This window comes from Scomber japonicus, chromosome 17 (genome assembly GCF_027409825.1).
Source record: "Scomber japonicus isolate fScoJap1 chromosome 17, fScoJap1.pri, whole genome shotgun sequence".
NCBI lineage: Eukaryota > Metazoa > Chordata > Actinopteri > Scombriformes > Scombridae > Scomber > Scomber japonicus.
Window position 1 is genome coordinate 3,296,132 of NC_070594.1, and position 18,211 is coordinate 3,314,342.

General features: G+C 39.8%; 2 protein-coding genes across 2 annotated transcripts in view; one reads left to right on the top strand and one right to left on the bottom strand.

Annotated features, from left to right (window-relative positions):
- The window catches only part of LOC128377470 (NLR family CARD domain-containing protein 3-like), a gene marked incomplete at its 5' end in the record, with an annotated part of 227,995 nt that overhangs the window by 174,190 nt on the left and 35,594 nt on the right, over nt 1–18,211 (top strand). The gene's annotated exons all lie outside the window — the stretch shown is intronic.
- Nucleotides 10,843–17,548, bottom strand: LOC128377169 (NLR family CARD domain-containing protein 3-like). Its single transcript, XM_053337079.1, has 7 exons — nt 17,281–17,548; nt 14,963–16,730; nt 14,668–14,841; nt 13,394–13,567; nt 13,114–13,287; nt 12,408–12,454; nt 10,843–11,733 (listed from the first exon to the last, which is right to left on the bottom strand). The coding sequence occupies exons 1-7, from the start codon at nt 17,408–17,410 to the stop codon at nt 11,165–11,167; spliced, it is 3,036 nt and encodes a 1,011-aa protein (XP_053193054.1). The 5' UTR covers nt 17,411–17,548; the 3' UTR covers nt 10,843–11,164.

Genomic DNA, 18,211 nt, shown 5'->3' on the forward strand with positions numbered 1-18,211 from the left:
GATAACCACACGACCTGCAGCAGCCAATCAGATCCCTTCTGATTGTGTCGGCATGGTGACAGAGGTCAGAGGGTTCACTGACCCACAGAAGGAGGAGTACTTCAGGAAGAGAGTCAGAGATGAGGAGCAGGCCAGAACCATCATCTCCCACGTCAAAACATCACGAAGCCTCCACATCATGTGCCACATCCCAGTCTTCTGCTGGATCACTGCTACAGTTCTGGAGGTTGTGTTGAAAAGAGGAGAGCTGCCCAAGACCCTGACTGAGATGTACATCCACTTCCTGGTGCTTCAGGCCAAACTGAAGAACGTCAAGTATGATGGAAAAGCTGGGACAGATCCACACTGGAGTTCAGAGAGCAGGAAGATGATTGAGTCTCTGGGAAAACTGGCTTTTGAGCAGCTGCAGAAAGGCAACCTGATCTTCTATGAGTCAGACCTGAAAGAGTGTGGCATCGATATCGGAGCAGCCTCAGTGTGCTCAGGAGTGTTCACAGAGATCTTTAAAGAGGAGAGTGGGCTGTACCAGGACAAAGTGTTCTGCTTCGTCCATCTGAGTGTTCAGGAGTTTCTGGCTGCTCTTCATGTCCATCTGACATTCATCAAGTCTGGAGTCAATCTGCTGGAAGAAGAACAAACAATATCCCGGTTGTCTAAAGTCTTTAAAGAAAAACCTAAACTAAAACATCTCCATCAGACCTCTGTTGACAAGGCCTTAAAGAGTCCAAATGGACACCTGGACTTGTTCCTCCGCTTCCTCCTGGGTCTTTCACTGCAGAAAAATCAGACTCTCCTACGAGGTCTGCTGACACAGACAGGAAGTAACTCACAGACCGATCAGAAAAGCACCAAATACATCAAGAAGAAGATCAGTGAGAATGTGTCTGCAGAGAGAAGCATCAATCTGTTCCACTGTCTGAATGAACTGAATGATCGTTCTCTAGTGGAGGAAATCCAACGGTACCTGAGATCAGGAAGTCTCTCCACAGAGAAACTGTCTCCTGCTCAGTGGTCAGCTCTGGTCTTCATCTTACTGTCATCAGAAAAAGATCTGGACGTGTTTGACCTAAAGAAATACTCTGCTTCAGAGGAGGCTCTTCTGAGGTTGCTGCCAGTGGTCAAAGCTTCAAACAAAGCTCTGTAAGTGGATGGATTGCTAGATTAGTAGTTGCTCACTATTTGATTATAAACATTATCAAGAAAGGTTTGTTTCATGAAGGAAATCAATTAAAGTTCTTTATTATGTTTATTACTAATCCTTCTCCAGGTTGAGTGGCTGTAAACTCTCAGAGGGAAGCTGTGAAACTCTGTCATCAGTTCTCAGCTCCCAGTCCTCTAATCTGAGAGAGCTGGACATGAGTGACAACAACCTGCGGGATTCAGGAGTGAAGCAGCTTTCCGATGGACTGGTTAGTCCACACTGTACATTGGAAACTCTCAGGTGAGGATTTAGAAGTTTGTAAAATGTGTATAAATCAGTTATATAGCCAGTCCAATAGTATAGGTCCTTGTTGATCACATATAAACTCCTGAATAGATTTGCCATTCTTGGGCTAAAGGGCCATGGATGTGCTTCAAGTGTTTTCAGAAAAAGAGCAGCTGTCAGTACAGCTCCATTATTTTTCATGTAAACATTATGACTCAGCTGGAGCAGAAGTAAAGAAAGGACAGGTGCCACTCTGCTGAATGCACACAGCTATGTGATTCTGCTGTCATCAATTCATTCACTGTGTCTTACCTTGTGACCATGGCAACCACATAAACAAAAGGAAACAGTATGAGAGCTAATTTTACTGGTATTGGGGTTCCTTGATATATACATCTATTCACCAGCAAAGACAAAACATATTCAATCCGTATTAATGATATTAATGAATGTTCAAGCTTCAGGGTTAGATTACACATTCTGCTCTAACAAACAAACAAACAAACAAACAAACAAACAATCAACTACTACAGTCAGTAGACTACTAATCTACTGATATAGCTTGCATTCAGTTCCTGTTCTGCAGAACTCAAATTCTGCAGAACTCTAATGTAGACTATCACAGTTATGCAGATGACACACAGATATACCTAGCACTGCCCCCAGATGACTACAGTCCAATACAGTCATTGTGTCACTGTTTAGAGCAAGTAACTAATTGGATGAACCAAAATTTCCTTCAATTAAATCAGGACAAAACTGAGGTCATTGTTTTTGGCAATAAAGAGAAGAGGATTGCTGTCAGTAAACATCTCGAGTCACTCTCTCTAAAAACTAGGGACCAAGTCCGAAACCTTGGCGTGCTGATAGACTCAGATCTGACTTTCAGTAGTCACATCAAATCAGTCACCAAAACAGCTTCTATCAGCTTAAGAACATATCCAGAGTGAAGGGTTTTATGTCTCAAACAGACCAGGAGAAGCTGATTCATGCTTTCATCTCAAGTAGACTCGACTACTGTAACGGTCTTCTGATAGGACTCCCACAAAAAAGCATTAAACAGCTGCAGCTCATTCAGAACGCGGCAGCTCGAGTTTTAACCAGAACAAAGAGATCAGAGCACATTACTCCATTTCTATAGTCTTTACACTGGCTCCCAGTCAGCTATAGAATAGATTTTAAAGTTCTGATACTGGTCTACAAATCACTGAAAGGTTTAGGTCCAGAATACATGAATGACATGTTAGTAGAATATAAACCCAGTACAGCTCTGAGATCTACTGACTCAGGTCAAATAGTTGAGCCCAGAGCTCTGAGATCTACTGACTCAGGTCAGATAGTTGAGTCCAGAGCTCTGAGATCTACTGACTCAAGTCAGATAGTTGAGCCCAGAGTTCAAACTAAACATGGTGAAGCAGCTTTTAGCTGTTATGCTGCACACAACTGGAACAAACTACCAGCAGAACTGAAATCAGCCCCAACTGTGAACACTTTTAAATCCAGGTTAAAAACATTTCTCTTCTCCTGTGCGTATGATTGAGCTCTTCTAAAGCACTTTACATTTTAATCTTTAATTTGCACTATGTCCTTTTAATGATTTTAAAGCTATTTATTATTTTATGCTGCAATCATTTTATTTATGTCTTTCTATTTTTCTGTACTTTGTTTTTATTATGGGGGGGTGTGGGTTAATTGTATGTTTTAAGTTTCTCAAATTACATGTTTTTCTGTTTTATGTAAAGCACATTGAGTTGCCATTGTGTATGAAATGCGCTATATAAATAAAACTGCCTTGCCTTGCCTTGCCTGTATGAATTCCAGAGAAACATACAGGAGAATGACATGACCAAGGTGAATTAATTTACAAAGGTGCTTTTGTAATATGTAATGGGTTTAATATTTAACTAAAGTTTTTCTTCAGGCTTACTGGCTGTAACCTCTCAGAGAGAAGCTGTGCAGCTCTGTCCTCAGTTCTCAGCTCCCAGTCCTCTCGTCTGAGAGATCTGGACCTGAGTAACAACAACCTGCAGGATTCAGGAGTGAAGCAGCTTTCTGTTGGACTGGAGAGTCCACACTGCACACTGAAGACTCTCAGGTCAGAAATATGAAATAAGAGATTATCTTTTAAACATGTTAATGTAATTACCCAAAATGTTGCAGCACAAACTTTTTTGTATTTCCAGCCTGTCAGGATGTCTGATCACAGAGGAAGGCTGTGCTTCTCTGGCCTCAGCTCTGAGCTCCAACCCCTCCCATCTGAGAGAGCTGGACCTGAGCTACAATCATCCAGGAGACTCAGGAGAGAAGCTGCTATCTGCTGGACTACTACTACGCACGGATGTTAAGCAGGACCATGGAGTCCCTACAACATACAGCCCCATTCTGTAAATTATATTTTCTTTTTTTGTAGATGATTCAAAAAAACCTTTTACGATTGAATAATATTCATATAAATAATTAATATAAAGATTTCCCACAAAATCTTTTCCTGAAGTTGCTAATTCAGTTAGGTCATGGAGGACAATTTTGATGGAGGCATTATTTTGAACTAATTTTGCAGTAACACGGTAAGGTACTGTGATGTTAGGTACATTTTTTAAATACTAGAATTTTTATATGGCCACATTCTGTCGAACATGTACAGCAATTACAGGTGACAGGATCATACTGACACATGGAAAAAGAATCACAAGACTAAAAGCCATTTTTATAATTGACTATTTACTGTATTTATATTTCCATCCCATATAACCTTCAACAACAAGCTATTAGCTATTGTTTTTATGCAACATGCAAAATTAATAGGAAAGTTTACAACTGAAAGGTATCTTAGCGGCTACCAGAGGGTGAAGATAAATGCTAATAACGGGGTCTGAACAGGTGGTGCATTAATTAGAGCTTCAGTCATTACACAACCAAATCTTAGAGGCATGTTCCTTTACCTGGCAAAGTTATCAGCAGATCTACATTCTGAATACGGATGCTTTCACAAGTAGATTGAAGGTATTTTAGGTGGTAATGGCTCTGTTGTATAATGTGGGTGACTCAGTAAAGATTTGGGGTAGACTTATCCATGTGTATTGTTGGACTGTCACTTCACTTGTCAAGTTTGAATGAAATAGCAGTGACCTGCAGATCATTGGAATTAATTTGAATGTGCACTCCCCTCCCCTGCCATGCTGAGTGTGCCACACAATATGCAGTCAAACAAGGTTGTGCATTTGCCGCTGCTATGCTCATCTGTGGTGTGTCTGTCTCCAGTGGCTCAGTAGAGTGAGCTAGCAGGTGAGCCCATAACTGTAACTGTGTAACTTTGCCGTCCACGGTGTGGAACCCAAAATATTCCCACACGGGGCTTATCAGATGTTTTGGGGTTGTATCCACTCAGGACGACTCTGCCCACTATTGTTCTCCATTTAAAAAAAACAACACTTTAAGTTCACACATTAACATTACCATAGTTTACTGATAGGTCAATAGGTCATATAACAGGTCAAGCTAGTGAAGTTTTAGAGCTCCCTCTGCTGGATCACAAGGAAAACTACTTTAAATTGTCTGATGCGCAGACTGCTGCCTATATTTTATCAAGTCATTACAGCTTGAATTTGAACTTTTCAACCCAAGTTCAAACTTTTAATAAAACAGATGATTATGATGAATATGGTTAAATTAAAAAGGAACTTATAACAACTGTATACAAAGAAGGAATCATATAGATTGTTAGATACATTCCAGAAAACTTAGCCATGTGTATAATGTATTTTGCAATTCCTGTTTCGTAGTAGTAGTAGTAGTAGTAGTAGTAGTAGTAGTCTCTAAGACAATAACTAGAGAGGTGGCTTTAGCTTTCATGCTAAATGGCTAAAATTGCTGATTCAAATGCTAATGGAGGAAACAGAGGAGCCTGCTCTGGTGTTCCAGGTGTGACTTTAGTTACAACACCATTACCTAAAGACTACGAAATAACCTGCGAGTGCTTTAAAGTCAAAAGATTAGCATGCATTTGCATTTAGGGATGCCCTGGTGGATTTAAAATGACTTACGTTATTAAATGTTACTGCTTTAATCAATTTTGTCCAGGATGGAACCTGCTGGAGAAAAGTGGTTAAAACCTGGCCTGAGGAAGTGTAAGTGTGGCCTTATGATATTATTCATTCATATCATATCAGCAAGAGATACCTCTCCAAATTGGTCATTCTAAACCATTAATACATACTGCAATATAATTTGAAAACATTTTGTTGTGCAATTTTTAAACCTTTTTGAAAATGCCAATTAGTAAAGGTTAGATTATACATCATTGCTGTAGTTTCTTCTTCTTCTCTTCATCAGATGCCTGTGAACTCACACTGGACACAAACACAGCAAACATAAACCTCAAACTGTCTGACAACAACAGGAAGGTGACATTGGTAGAGAAGAAGCAGTCATATTCTTATCATCCAGACAGATTTGACTCCTGTCCTCAGCTGCTGTGTAGAAATGGTCTGACTGGTCGCTGTTACTGGGAGGTCGAGTGGAGAGGAGAGGTTGATATAGCAGTGAGTTACAAAGATATCAACAAGAGTACTGCAGAAGACTGCAAGTTTGGATGGAACGATCAGTCCTGGAGTCTGTTCTGCTCTGATAATGGTGGTTACTCTGTCCGTCACAATAAGAGCGTAACATCCATCTCCTCCTCCTCCTCCTCTGTCTCTAACAGAGTAGCAGTGTATGTGGACTGTCCTGCTGGCACTCTGTCCTTCTACAGAGTCTCCTCTGACACACTGATCCACCTCCACACCTTCAACACCACATTCACTCAACCTCTGTATGCTGGGTTTGGTCTTGGGTATGGGGTGGACACATTGATGCTGTCAGTGGAACCCTCAGTGTCTCTCTGTTCTCTGTAGGAGGGAAAGTCTCCCCACAGAGAAGCGCTGCTGATTAAAGTATCCCTGTCTTCTAGAAATTGCATTTAAATATAAAACAAATTGCTAAAGCACAATACCTTTTGAATGAGATTTAATGCCACAGTCTGGTCTACATCTTTTATCAACATAATCAGGAAATGCTAAGTCACATGAGTAGTTTCAAAATATTGTCACTGACCAGAAAAATGTATTTCATTTATTTTATGACCAAATATCCATCTTTTTTACATTATTTCATATTTTTGTATTTTTCTGTTTAGGCAGAAGTTGCTAGACTTGGTTAACGTTAGAGAAAGATCATAGCCTTGGTTTATTACAGTAGAGTGACTTGAAGCAAGAGATGTACTGCCTACAGTATTGACATTAACTAAAATTATGGTCTGTAGTATCAAATTCAACCCTAAAAAGAGTTGTCATGATTATTAAATCCAAGGATCTGAACCTTACTTTATGGCAGATCAGGTCCTCAATGTGGTGAGTAGAGTCAAATATTTGGGTCACATCAGGGATAATTTTTGTAATAATGACGATGTGCAATTCCAGAGTTGCTAAATATATGTACAAACTATTACGCTGGCAAAGCATATTGTACTCCACTCTATACAGCTCATCTATGGTGCAATTAGCACAAAGCAAAAATGAAGCAGCTTCAGCATTTAATGATGCATTCAGAAGTTTGCTTAAGTCATAGGTTTGTGTCAATGTCCCTACCTTTCATACTTTGTTTAAAAATGTCATGTACAAATGTATTTCTTAAATCAATACTGCTATGACTGTCTTGTTGTTGTACTATCATTTTAATTTTGTTTATTTTATTGATATGGACTTATATGAATGTATCCAAAATAAAGTTTTCTTTCACCTATCTTAACCTAAATGCTTCTGTTGCCTAGACAGGCTGGGATTCAAGATGTGAACCTCAGTTTGCAGTGATCAGTGCTGGGATAAAATGAACAAACAGATCCAAATGCTGATTCTCAAGACGGTTTGATATGTATTAAGTCTGTATTGGTACATACTACTTCTGGGAAGCAGCCATATATTCACACTCTATCACAAAATACAGAGCAGGTGGACCGAAATACAGAGACTGTAGGCTGAAAAAAGTACTTCATTCTGGGTTAGGGGTTAAGACACGACTCAAACAAAGCAGTGTATACCGCACAGAACAAAACAGAGGATCCAACAGCAACACAAAGACTTAAATACACAAGGACTGATTATGAACAGGACACAGGTGAGTAAAACAAGACACAGGTGAAGCACATGAGGAAATCAACAAAGGCGAGAAATGACAGGAAATAAAGATAACAGAAACAAGGAGAAACATTTCAAAATAAACTAAAAACTAAGGCCCCGTTTATACGTACACGGTTATTTTTAAAAACGGAGACATTAACCATCGTTTGCACCCTCCGTTTAGATGCAAAAAGAGAATTCGCCCCTGAAAACGATGCTTTTTAAAAACTTCAGCCAGAGTGGAGATTTTGGAAAACTCTGCACGTTTGCATGTAAACAGAGAAAAACGCAGATTTGGGGAAACTGCTCCTGGGTTAAATGTGACATTGTTCACAATCTACAGTCTATGTTTACAATCTATGTGATCATGGATGCAGAGTAACAGTCACATTTATGCTGGTGCAATCCCTTTGGATTAGTGCTGTATTATGTGGAGGAATGAAGTGATGTTGTTGTTGTTGCTATGCAGGATTCTGATTGGCTAACGTGGGCTTGAGCTGCTCTTGACAGCATATGTACACGGGTTAGTGTAAACGGAAAGTTTTCTGAAAACACACTGGTGTGCACGCAGTTTTTTTTGTAAACGGAGAGGATGAAATGTCTGTTTATGAAAATAGCCGGGCACGTGTAGTCTAAAACACAAACAGAAGTTCAGGCAGGATGTGACATTCCCCAAAGTTCGACAATATCAAATACTTCATTTTATATGTCACCAGACGAGCTGCCATGGATAAAAATGAAAACATTACAAACTTAAACTCAATTAAACTTGATTGAGTACTATGTGACAAGTATTCAGAATTACTAAAACTAAACTACTGCAAACTTGACCCATTCTTTTTTAAATTGTCCTGTATTTCCAAAATTCTTGAGAAGCTGGTTTTAGAACAACTTCTGGAAGCCCTCAATAACAACAGCATCTTTGCAAAATTTCAGTCTGGATTTTTCAAACTAAACAGTACAGAAGTAGCTCTTCTCAGGACTACAAATGACTTATTTATGGCTGCAGAGTCTGGACACTACACTACTGGTGCTGCTTGGACACCATTGATCACACTGTGCTAATTAATATATTGGGTAGTCATTTCTGGAACGGCCCTGCAGTGGTTCATATCATGTGTACAACACATTGCAGCCGGTAGAGGAATGAAGTACAGCTTGAGACTTTAACAATAAATAGTAGATAGCATAATGTAGTATTTTCACCAAACTGTCTTGAAGACTATATGTAGAATTTGTATATTTAGTATTCTTTATATTGTCATTTTCAGAGCACTCAACTCTGATCATATAACAACTGAATTCATTGTTCATTGTCCTTTCCTCAATTCCAACCCGAGTGAAACCATGTACAATTTAAAGTCATTCTGCTGTATATAGACATGTTACCGGCATTATGTATTTAAAAGTTCATGGACTCGCATTGTCATGGTAGTGCTGCCTGGCTAACACCAGACCGCGTCTCAATCTCATGTGAGATTATTGTGAAAGCAAACCTGTGTTTATATGTCTTCATGACTGTAAACACTTTGAAAGCAGTGAACAAACACCAGATACACAGCAGCTATGTTGTAGGTCACGTTAGCACGCTGCTAACGTTAGCTGCAAAGCTACAGTTCAGGAGAAGCAGAGCTGATGTTACTCACCTGGCAGATCAGCGTCTGCCTTCGCTCTCCGGTCCTCTACCGGGTCGCCGTCGGTCCTTGTCTGGTCAAAGTTCTACTTGTTCTTCTAACTTTCTCCTCTCTGGATGTTTCTTGGTCACCTCTCTGTCTCCACTATGTTTGTACCAGACGTTTCTCGCTTTCTGGTTAAAAGTTGTGTGTGGTCTCATAATATTCCTAGTAACATCTACTCCAATGTCTCTGGATCATTTAGAGTCGATTCAAGCCAGTTTCCATTTATTTACATGGCATGGGGGATGAATTGCAGATCCTGCCTCGTTGTCCTCAATGCAAACACACGTTTTTGTCTCCATCTAGTGGTTGAACTGTGCTATTGTGACAGATTCAGCCAACTGCACTACTTTCTAGAGGGCGTAGCCTAAGCCTACTGCTGGAGCCCAATTTTTTCTTCATTCATCAATATTTAAGAATAAAAAATTAATTTTTAATTTCCCTAATTTCTGAGCTGTGGAAATTAAAAGGTAAAAGAAATTGAAGAATATTGACTCTTGGATGCCATTTTCTTTAAATAGTGTCAGTTGCAGGACAAAAGTACCACATTTGTGTTTTGTGTATTTGCATAACTTTTTCTCTGAACACAGGAATAAGATCGTTCTCTAAAGCAAGTGTTAACTAAAATCAGTGTCCCAGATAAACAAGTTCAACTAGATGATTTTGAAGTAAGCTAAAAGTAATCCAAAAGTATTTAGAATACATTACTTTACTGAAGTAATCTAAGGGAATACATTACAGATTACATTTTAGGACATGTAATCAGTAGATAAGGTTAAAGGAAGGTAAAATGTCTAAATGCATTGTAATTCTGTCATGTTTGACATCTCATACTTCAACTTCAGAGGTTTTACAAAATATAATGTACTCATCTCGCTTTCCATGTTGTAATTTTGCTGTTTTGGTCTATTCTTTATGTACATGACGTCTGACTTTCTGAGAAACAATTAGCCTTGTTACACACCTTGAATATAAATAACATTGTCCATGTCAGAGGAACACACACAAAAACAGAACACTGATGTGTAAAATCCAATGATCAGAAGTGTGCTGCTGACATTATTTTTGTTGAAAGTAATGGACAGAAGAAAACAAATGCAGTCCTCACAGAGAAGCCATGATATATTTTATTATTAAGTAGTAGTATAATAATCTGATACAACAATTACTGTGAAATAAAAAGTCTACTATTGTACAGTGAATATGTAAAAATGTCTCTCAAATATGAAGTTCTTCACCAAATTATTGTTGCTTCTTTGTGCTGGATGGATTTCTGTATTAAAGTTTGATGAACATGTTGGGCCTTGAGAGTAAGGGGAATGTACAGAACATAAAGACATCAGGAGGGTTCAGAAAAGTCAAGAACATCTTATAAACTTCTGTTTGGAGTCTCCAACTGTAAACCTGCTTAAATACAATCTGCTGCTCTGTATCTGCGATTGTGAGGATTTCTGCTTTTAAATTTGTATAACAGTTAGTTCATACAAGCAGGATTAGACCTCTTTAACACATTTTAATATTTTAACAGTATTTTTCAAACGGAAATCAATGTACAAGTAAGATTAAACAATTTTCGTTTCTGGAAATGTGCCCTCTGACTCAGTTTTTGGTCTCTTAACTTTTATTTAACTTAATGACATCTAACAGCTGCTAGATGCTGCTCCAAGAAAACTTTACTCAAGTGAATATCAGAGTCAACACAGTTTTTACACATCAATTCAGTCCAGAGGAGATCATTTCACTACTTCTAATAGAAACTGTATTCTGACATTAAAGCACAGTCAGTGATCCAAATGAAACCAGAGTGAAACCTCGTCCACCATCAACATTTAAACACAGGAAGCTGCTGTCACTTCCTGTTTCTATTGTTCACTGGTGAACAGAGTGAACAGTGATTTCAGCAGCTGTCTTCAGTCAGCAGTGTGACTGTTTGTCTCCACAGGAGGAGACTCTCCGTCAGACAGAGGACACACAGACACTGAGGAATCAGAAGAGACCATAAACCCAGCAAACAGAGGTTCAGTGAATGTGGTGTTGAAGGTGTAGAGGTGGATCAGTGTGTCAGAGGAGACTCTGTAGAAGGACAGAGTGCCAGCAGGACAGTCCACATACACTGCTACTCTGTCAGAGACAGAGGAGGAGGAGGAGTAGGAGCTCTTGTGCCAGAAATTGTAACAATTATAAAAACAGCTCATATTCCAGGACTGATCATTTCTTCCAAACAGGCAGTTGGTATTGTTGCTTGTCCTGTTGATTCCCCTGTAAGTCACCACTATGTCAACATTTCCTCTAGACTCAACCTCCCAGTAACAGCGACCAGTCAGACCATCTTTACACAGCAGGTGAGGCCAGAAGTCAAATCTGTCTGGATGATCAGGATATGACTGATCCTCCTCCACACATGTCACCTTCCTGTTGTTGTCAGACAGTTTGAGTCTTCTGTGTACTGTGTTTGTGTCCAGTGTGAGTTCACAGAAATCTGATGAAGAGAAGAAGAAACAACACAGCAGCAGTTCATCATCTGACACACCTGATGGATTTATTACATACAAGACTTTGCCAAACAATTTACACAGTGCTGATTAAGTGTATCATTTCCAATTTCAATGCCTCTGTATTTCACAGTGTGCCAGAGTTTTAACTCTCATGTTGGGACAGACATTCCCACACTGACCATTAATCATGCAGCTCTTCTAGACTTTCCAAAAGTTACAGGACCAAATGGATCAAATCCTGATGGTGAAACAAGTAATTTCGCAGGGATTATATAACAGTCAGCTCAACTGTTTTTGCACCTGCAACAGTAGGTTGTGGCCAGTGGTGTACTGGCCATCTGGCATACTGGGACAAATCCCAGTGGCCTGGTGGACCTTCAAAACATATCCATTTTTACCAGTCCCCTCTGTGTGCCCTTAATTCGGGGTGCATATGAGAGCATGCTCCATGCCAGCTGAGTGCCCAGGAGGGGGAGACAAAAGTCCCGCATTCCAGCTCTAAGCTCTGATCTGTTATTCATTTCTATAAAGTTTCATGATGACACATTTTGTCAGTAATGTTTTAATGAATAAATACCACAAAGACCAACTTTGTATTTAAAGAGAAACTGACTGTGTGCTGTTTAGTTGTCATCAATCAAATTCAATCCACACTTACACTTCTCCAGATCAGGTTTTAACCACTGCTCTCCACCATGGTCCACCCTGGAGGAAGAAACACAGTCAGAATGATTTTCTATCCAACATGAGTCCTAACTGCTGTTCAACATGAAGCAGTGTTGCTCAGTTTGTCAGAGTGACACAGAAACAGGCTGTTTGCTTGATTCTTTCACTGAAGTCTGAGAGGACAAGACCTGAAGAAGAAGATGTGATGAACAAATATGTCCTCCCACATGATAAATCACTAGGTTAAATATTGATCTCCGCATGTTGTCATTTCAATCAATTTGTCCAGTGTTCACGCATGAACAACTACAGTGTTCATAGATCACTCTTTTACATGATCAGCTAACCCTAACCCACCACACAAGTAACATAACAGCTTAGATAACTACACAATGCAAAGACAATTAATCAAACAACATGCAACTATGTGGTTTCAGGTATAGCAGCATCCATAGCAACAGGAAGTCTGCAGCAATCTACTGTAATAACTACAGAACTAAACATCTTATAGATTCACTCAACAAAGTTTACAAAAATAAAATGCACTTCATGCGAGAAATGTTTTTAAATGCAATTATCTATTTTCCACTAAGAATAAAATGATTTCACAGACTAGTCACATGATGTGGGCACCGGCCAATATAAAAGAATAGACCAAAAAACATCTGTATTTAAGAGGGTCCTCTGTGAGTCTTTACCTGAGAGTGTCCAGTCTCCAGTGTGGATCCTCTAGTCCGGCAGCCAGCAACTTCTCTCCTGAGTCTCCTGGATGATTGTAGCTCAGGTCCAGCTCTCGCAGATGGGAGGGGTTGGAGCTCAGAGCTGAGGCCAGAGAAGCACAGCCTTCCTCTGTGATCAGACATCCTGACAGACTGGAATTAAGAAAACAGAAAACTCAAAAAATCATTGTAGCAGAAAAATCTTAAAGATGTTTTCCCTCTTCTAACATGAACCATATATCAACATCAGAATCCTGACCTGAGGGTCTCCAGTTTACAGTGTGGACTCTCCAGTCCAGCAGAAAGCTGCTTCACTCCTGAATCCTGCAGGTTGTTGTTACTCAGGTCCAGATCTCTCAGACTAGAGGACTGGGAGCTGAGAACTGAGGACAGGGCTGCACAGCTTCTCTCTGAAAGGTTACAGACACTCAGCCTGTAGAAGAAAAGTAAATATCTAGTTATAAAATGTAATGTGATTATACACCTATTTTAGAAAATACAACTATTTAAGTATATTTAAAAACTGGGTGTATGATTTTAAATAAAACTAAATATAACTCAAGGAAAATGGCTATTCAAAACCAGTCACACTTTACAATCTACTGAATCCCCACCTGAGAGTTTTCAGTGTATGTTGACTCTCCAGTCCAGTAGATAGTACTTCCACTCTTCCATCCTGCAGGTTGTTGTTACTCAGGTCCAGCTTTCTCAGGCTAAAGGACTGGGAGCTGAGAACTGTGGACAGAGCTTCACAACTTCCCTCTGAGAGGTTGCAGCCAGTAAGCCTGAAGAATGACATCACTTTAATTAATTAAACATATTAAATATTTAAAAAGCACCTTATAAATTAATTCAGTCACATTTGTCACATTTGTACAACTCTCTGATTCCTTTTTAAATTCTATACAGGAACATGTGGCTTACACAAATACCACAATATTTAATATTAAGCTCAGCTACACCCTTATTAATGATTCATATTTGGCATCAGTGCACATGTGTTTGTTGCTCTAATGAAGTGCTAAATTGCTAACAAAAATACACAAGCTCATCTAAAAAGTAGCTGATCCAGGGCACGTTGACATTTTTAATTCGTTTTAGAGGATTCACTGTTAGTGGCAAAATAATAAAAATCTTAAATATAACTTTTTCACTTAGGTAGGCACACCTAGTACATTTGGTATAGTTTGTTTTTTGTAAACATTTATTTGTAATAACGAAACCCTGAAGCCTGAAACTTAATTAATACAGACTGAACATGTTTTGTCTTTGCTGGTGAAGAGATAAAGGAACTCTGAAACCAGTAAAATTAGTTCACATATTGTTTCCCTCACTGTATTTTATGTGGTTGCCATGGTAACAAGGCAAGCCACGGTAGCATCACATAGCCTTGTGCCTTCATTACAGATTACTGATAGCACTTGAAGAAGGGCTAATCCACCCAGGAGTCCATATGTGGTCAACAAGGACCTGCGTAAGTGTACTGGCTATGTAACTGACTTATAAACATTTTACCAACTTCTGAACCCTGACCTGAGAGTTTCCAGTGTGCAGTGTGGACTCTCCAGTCCAGCAGAAAGCTGCTTCACTCCTGAATCCTTCAGGTCGTTGTTACTCAGGTCCAGATCTCTCAGACTAGAGGACTGGGAGCTGAGAACTGAGGACAGAGCTGCACAGCTTCCCTTTGAGAGTTCGCAGCCACTCAGCCTAAAGGATGATTAGTAATGAACATAATAAGTTAGATTTCTCTTCCATGAAACAAACTTTTCTTGATATTGTTTATGATCAAATAGCGGGCAACTACTAATCTAGTCATCCATCCACTTACAGAGCTTTTGTTGAAGCTTTGACCACTGGCAGTAGCATCGGAAGAGTCTTATCTGAATTACAGTATTCCTTCAAGTCAAACACATCCAGATCTTTTTCTGATGACAGTAAGATGGAGACCAGAGCTGACCACTGAGCAGGAGACAGTTTCCATCTGCGGGCACTTGTATAAGTCAGGTACTGTTGGATCTCCTCCACAAGAGACCGACCACTCAGTTCAGACAGACAGTGCAATAGACTGATGCTTCCCTCTGCAGACAGATTCTCACCAATCTTCTTCTTGATGTACTCGGCTGTTTCCTGATTGGTCTGTGAGCTATTTCCTGTCTGTGTCAGCAGGCCTCGCAGGAGAGTCTGATTGGTCTGCAGTGAAAGACCCAGGAGGAAGCGGAGGAACAAGTCCAGGTGTCCATTTGGACTCTTTAAGGCCTCGTCCACAGCACTCTGGTGGAGATGTTTTAAATCAGGTTTTCCCTTGAAGGCTTTAGACGACAGGGATGTTGTTTGTTTTTCTGCCAGCAGATTGACTCCAGACTTGATGAATGTCAGATGGACATGAAGAGCAGCCAGAAACTCCTGAACACTCAGATGGACAAAGCAGAACACCTTGTCCTGGTACAGCCCTCTCTCCTCTTTAAAGATCTGTGGGTACACTGAGGCTGCTCTGTTACTGATGTCACACTCAATCAGGTCTGATTCATAGAAGATCAGGTTGCCTTTCTGCAGCTGCTCAAAAGCCAGTTTTCCCAGAGACTCAATCATCTTCCTGCTCTCTGAACTCCAGTGTGGATCTGTCTCAGCTCCTCCATCATACTTGACGTTCTTCAGTTTGGACTGAACCACCAGGAAGTGGATGTACATCTCAGTCAGGGTCTTGGGCAGCTCTCCTTCCTCTCTTCTTTTCAACACATCCTCCAGAACTGTAGCAGTGATCCAGCAGAAGACTGGGATGTGGCACATGATGTGGAGGCTTTGTGATGTCTTTATGTGGGAGATGATGGTGTTGGCCTGCTCCTCATCTCTGAATCTCTTCCTGAAGTACTCCTCCTTCTGTGGGTCAGTGAACCCTCTGACCTCTGTCACCATGTCGACATAGCAAGGAGGGATCTGATTGGCTGCTGCAGGTTGTGTGGTTATCCAGAGGCGAGCAGAGGGAAGCAGTTTCCCCCTGATGAGGTTTGTCAGCAGCACATCCACTGAGGTGGACTCTGTAACATCAGTCAGGATCTCAGTGTTGTGGAAGTCCAGAGGAAGTCGACACTCATCCAGACCGTCAAAGATGAACACAACCTGGAACTCTTCAAACCTGCAAATTCCTGCTTCTTCACTTTCAGTAAAGAAGTGATGAACAAGTTCCACCAAGCTGTACTTTTTCTCTTTCAGCCCATTCAGTTCTCTGAAAGTGAATGGAAATGTGAAGTGTATGTCCTGGTTGGCTTTGTCTTCAGCCCAGTCCAGAGTGAACTTCTGTGTTAAGACTGTTTTCCCAATGCCAGCCACTCCCTTTGTCATCATTGTTCTGATTGGTTTATCTCTTCCAGGTGAGTCTTTAAAGATGTCTTCATGTCTGATTGTTGTTTCTGGTCTGTCTGGTTTCCTGGATTCTGTTTCATCATTGACCTCTGCAGTCCCTCCCTCTGTGATGTAGAGCCCTATGTCAATCTGATTTGGAGGTGTTGGGTTTCCTGCTTTAGCAATTGCCTGAAACAGACACTGGAACTTCTCCTTCAGGTTAGACTTGACTTTGCGCTGGTACTCAGCCAGAATCTCTGAAGGAATAAACAAGTGACATAGATGAGACGATGTGAGAGAAAATATGAATCATAAAATAATTTTCTTATCATGTGGGATCTATTCAGCTCAATGGAGTTTCATAACCTTATTTGGAGTTTCATGGTATTATGGAAAGATAAATTAATAACATTAAACATGTAAGAAGTCTAATTAGCTGCCATTTAAACTTCATCATCTCAAACCTTTCCAACATCAGAACATTTTCTGGATTGTTTTGAATGTGACTGTCCAACATTCACATTCACTTTACAAAATGATTCCTCAAGTTTGTGGAGGTAAGAAACTTCTCTCATGAAGTATAATGGGTTTAATTGTTGGTTTTGGAGCAATCCAACAGAAAATTGAGGATCCAGCAGTAAAACTTGTACAAGTAACACAAGGCAAAAATGTGTGCTTTGTCTGAGCATCTGTGACTTCCCACCAGTCAAAACGTACATCTTTTGGATAAGAAGAGAAACACCCTGAAGAATCTAAAACAAGTCCATTGCAGGTTGACATCACATTTTCAATCTTTCTATGACTTACCTGCAGGTTCTGGGATGGTGTTTGACAAATGTTTCACTACATCATTCTTATTCATCTTCTTCAAAATCACGCTGGTGACTTTAATAGTGTTAATACAGTAGCTCTTGGACATCTGATCCACAGTGTCCATTCTGTCTGCATTCTCCAGTTGACACTTTGGGATTGCTTTGAAGCCATCGAGGAGCCCCCGCTGCCACAGGTACCACTTGAATTCTTTAAAGTCTTCAGATCCCAAATCCCTCAAACAATCCAAGAGGACCTCTTTAAGTTTTTCCATCTTTTATCCTGCTAAGGTCTAAAGGTATGACAAAAAAAATAGTATTTAATAAACAATTACACATGATTAGATTTTTTTTGGATTACTCACACAAACACATATGCATTTAATTATAATATTAAATGTTGATGTTATAATAATAATTATTATAGCCCATGTTTCCTGACAAAGCATAATACAACTGTTAATGAAATGGATTTAGTTGAAGATTAATTTAATGTTTCTTTTGTTAATATTGGACCTAGACCTAGTTAGTCATTAGTGGAACTGTGTCCTGATTTGGACACACTCCACTGATATTGTCTGAGTTGGACACATCTGGTCTGAGGCACTTTCTGGTCTTTTTGCTGGGATTATTCTTGCTGACTGACACCAAAGTGTAAGTACAACTACATATTAAATTCGATTTAATTTACTTGTCCAGGTTCTACATGAAAGTAACTTTATCAGAGGCAGTCTAAAACAGTGTAAAAAATTATAACTGATGGCAACGTTTTGTGTGTGTCTGTGTACATGTGTTAAATCTGCAGTATAAATAAACATATGTTCATTTAAACTCTTGCCAAACAAGTTCACACAATGCTGATTAAGCCTATCACTGTCAGAGATTTTGAATTTTCACATCGGGCATGTCATGGTTATGTAGCAATTTAT

Excerpts from the sequence above, each read along its gene's own strand:
- LOC128377169 (XM_053337079.1), bottom strand. The coding sequence starts at position 17,410 with ATGGACACTGTGGATCAGATGTCCAAGAGCTACTGTATTAACACTATT. Across the intron at positions 13,568-14,667 it reads TGCACACTGGAAACTCTCAG|GCTGAGTGTCTGTAACCTTT; the intron begins GTCAGGGTTCAG and ends TTTCTTCTACAG. Across the intron at positions 13,288-13,393 it reads TGTAAACTGGAGACCCTCAG|TCTGTCAGGATGTCTGATCA; the intron begins GTCAGGATTCTG and ends TCTTAATTCCAG.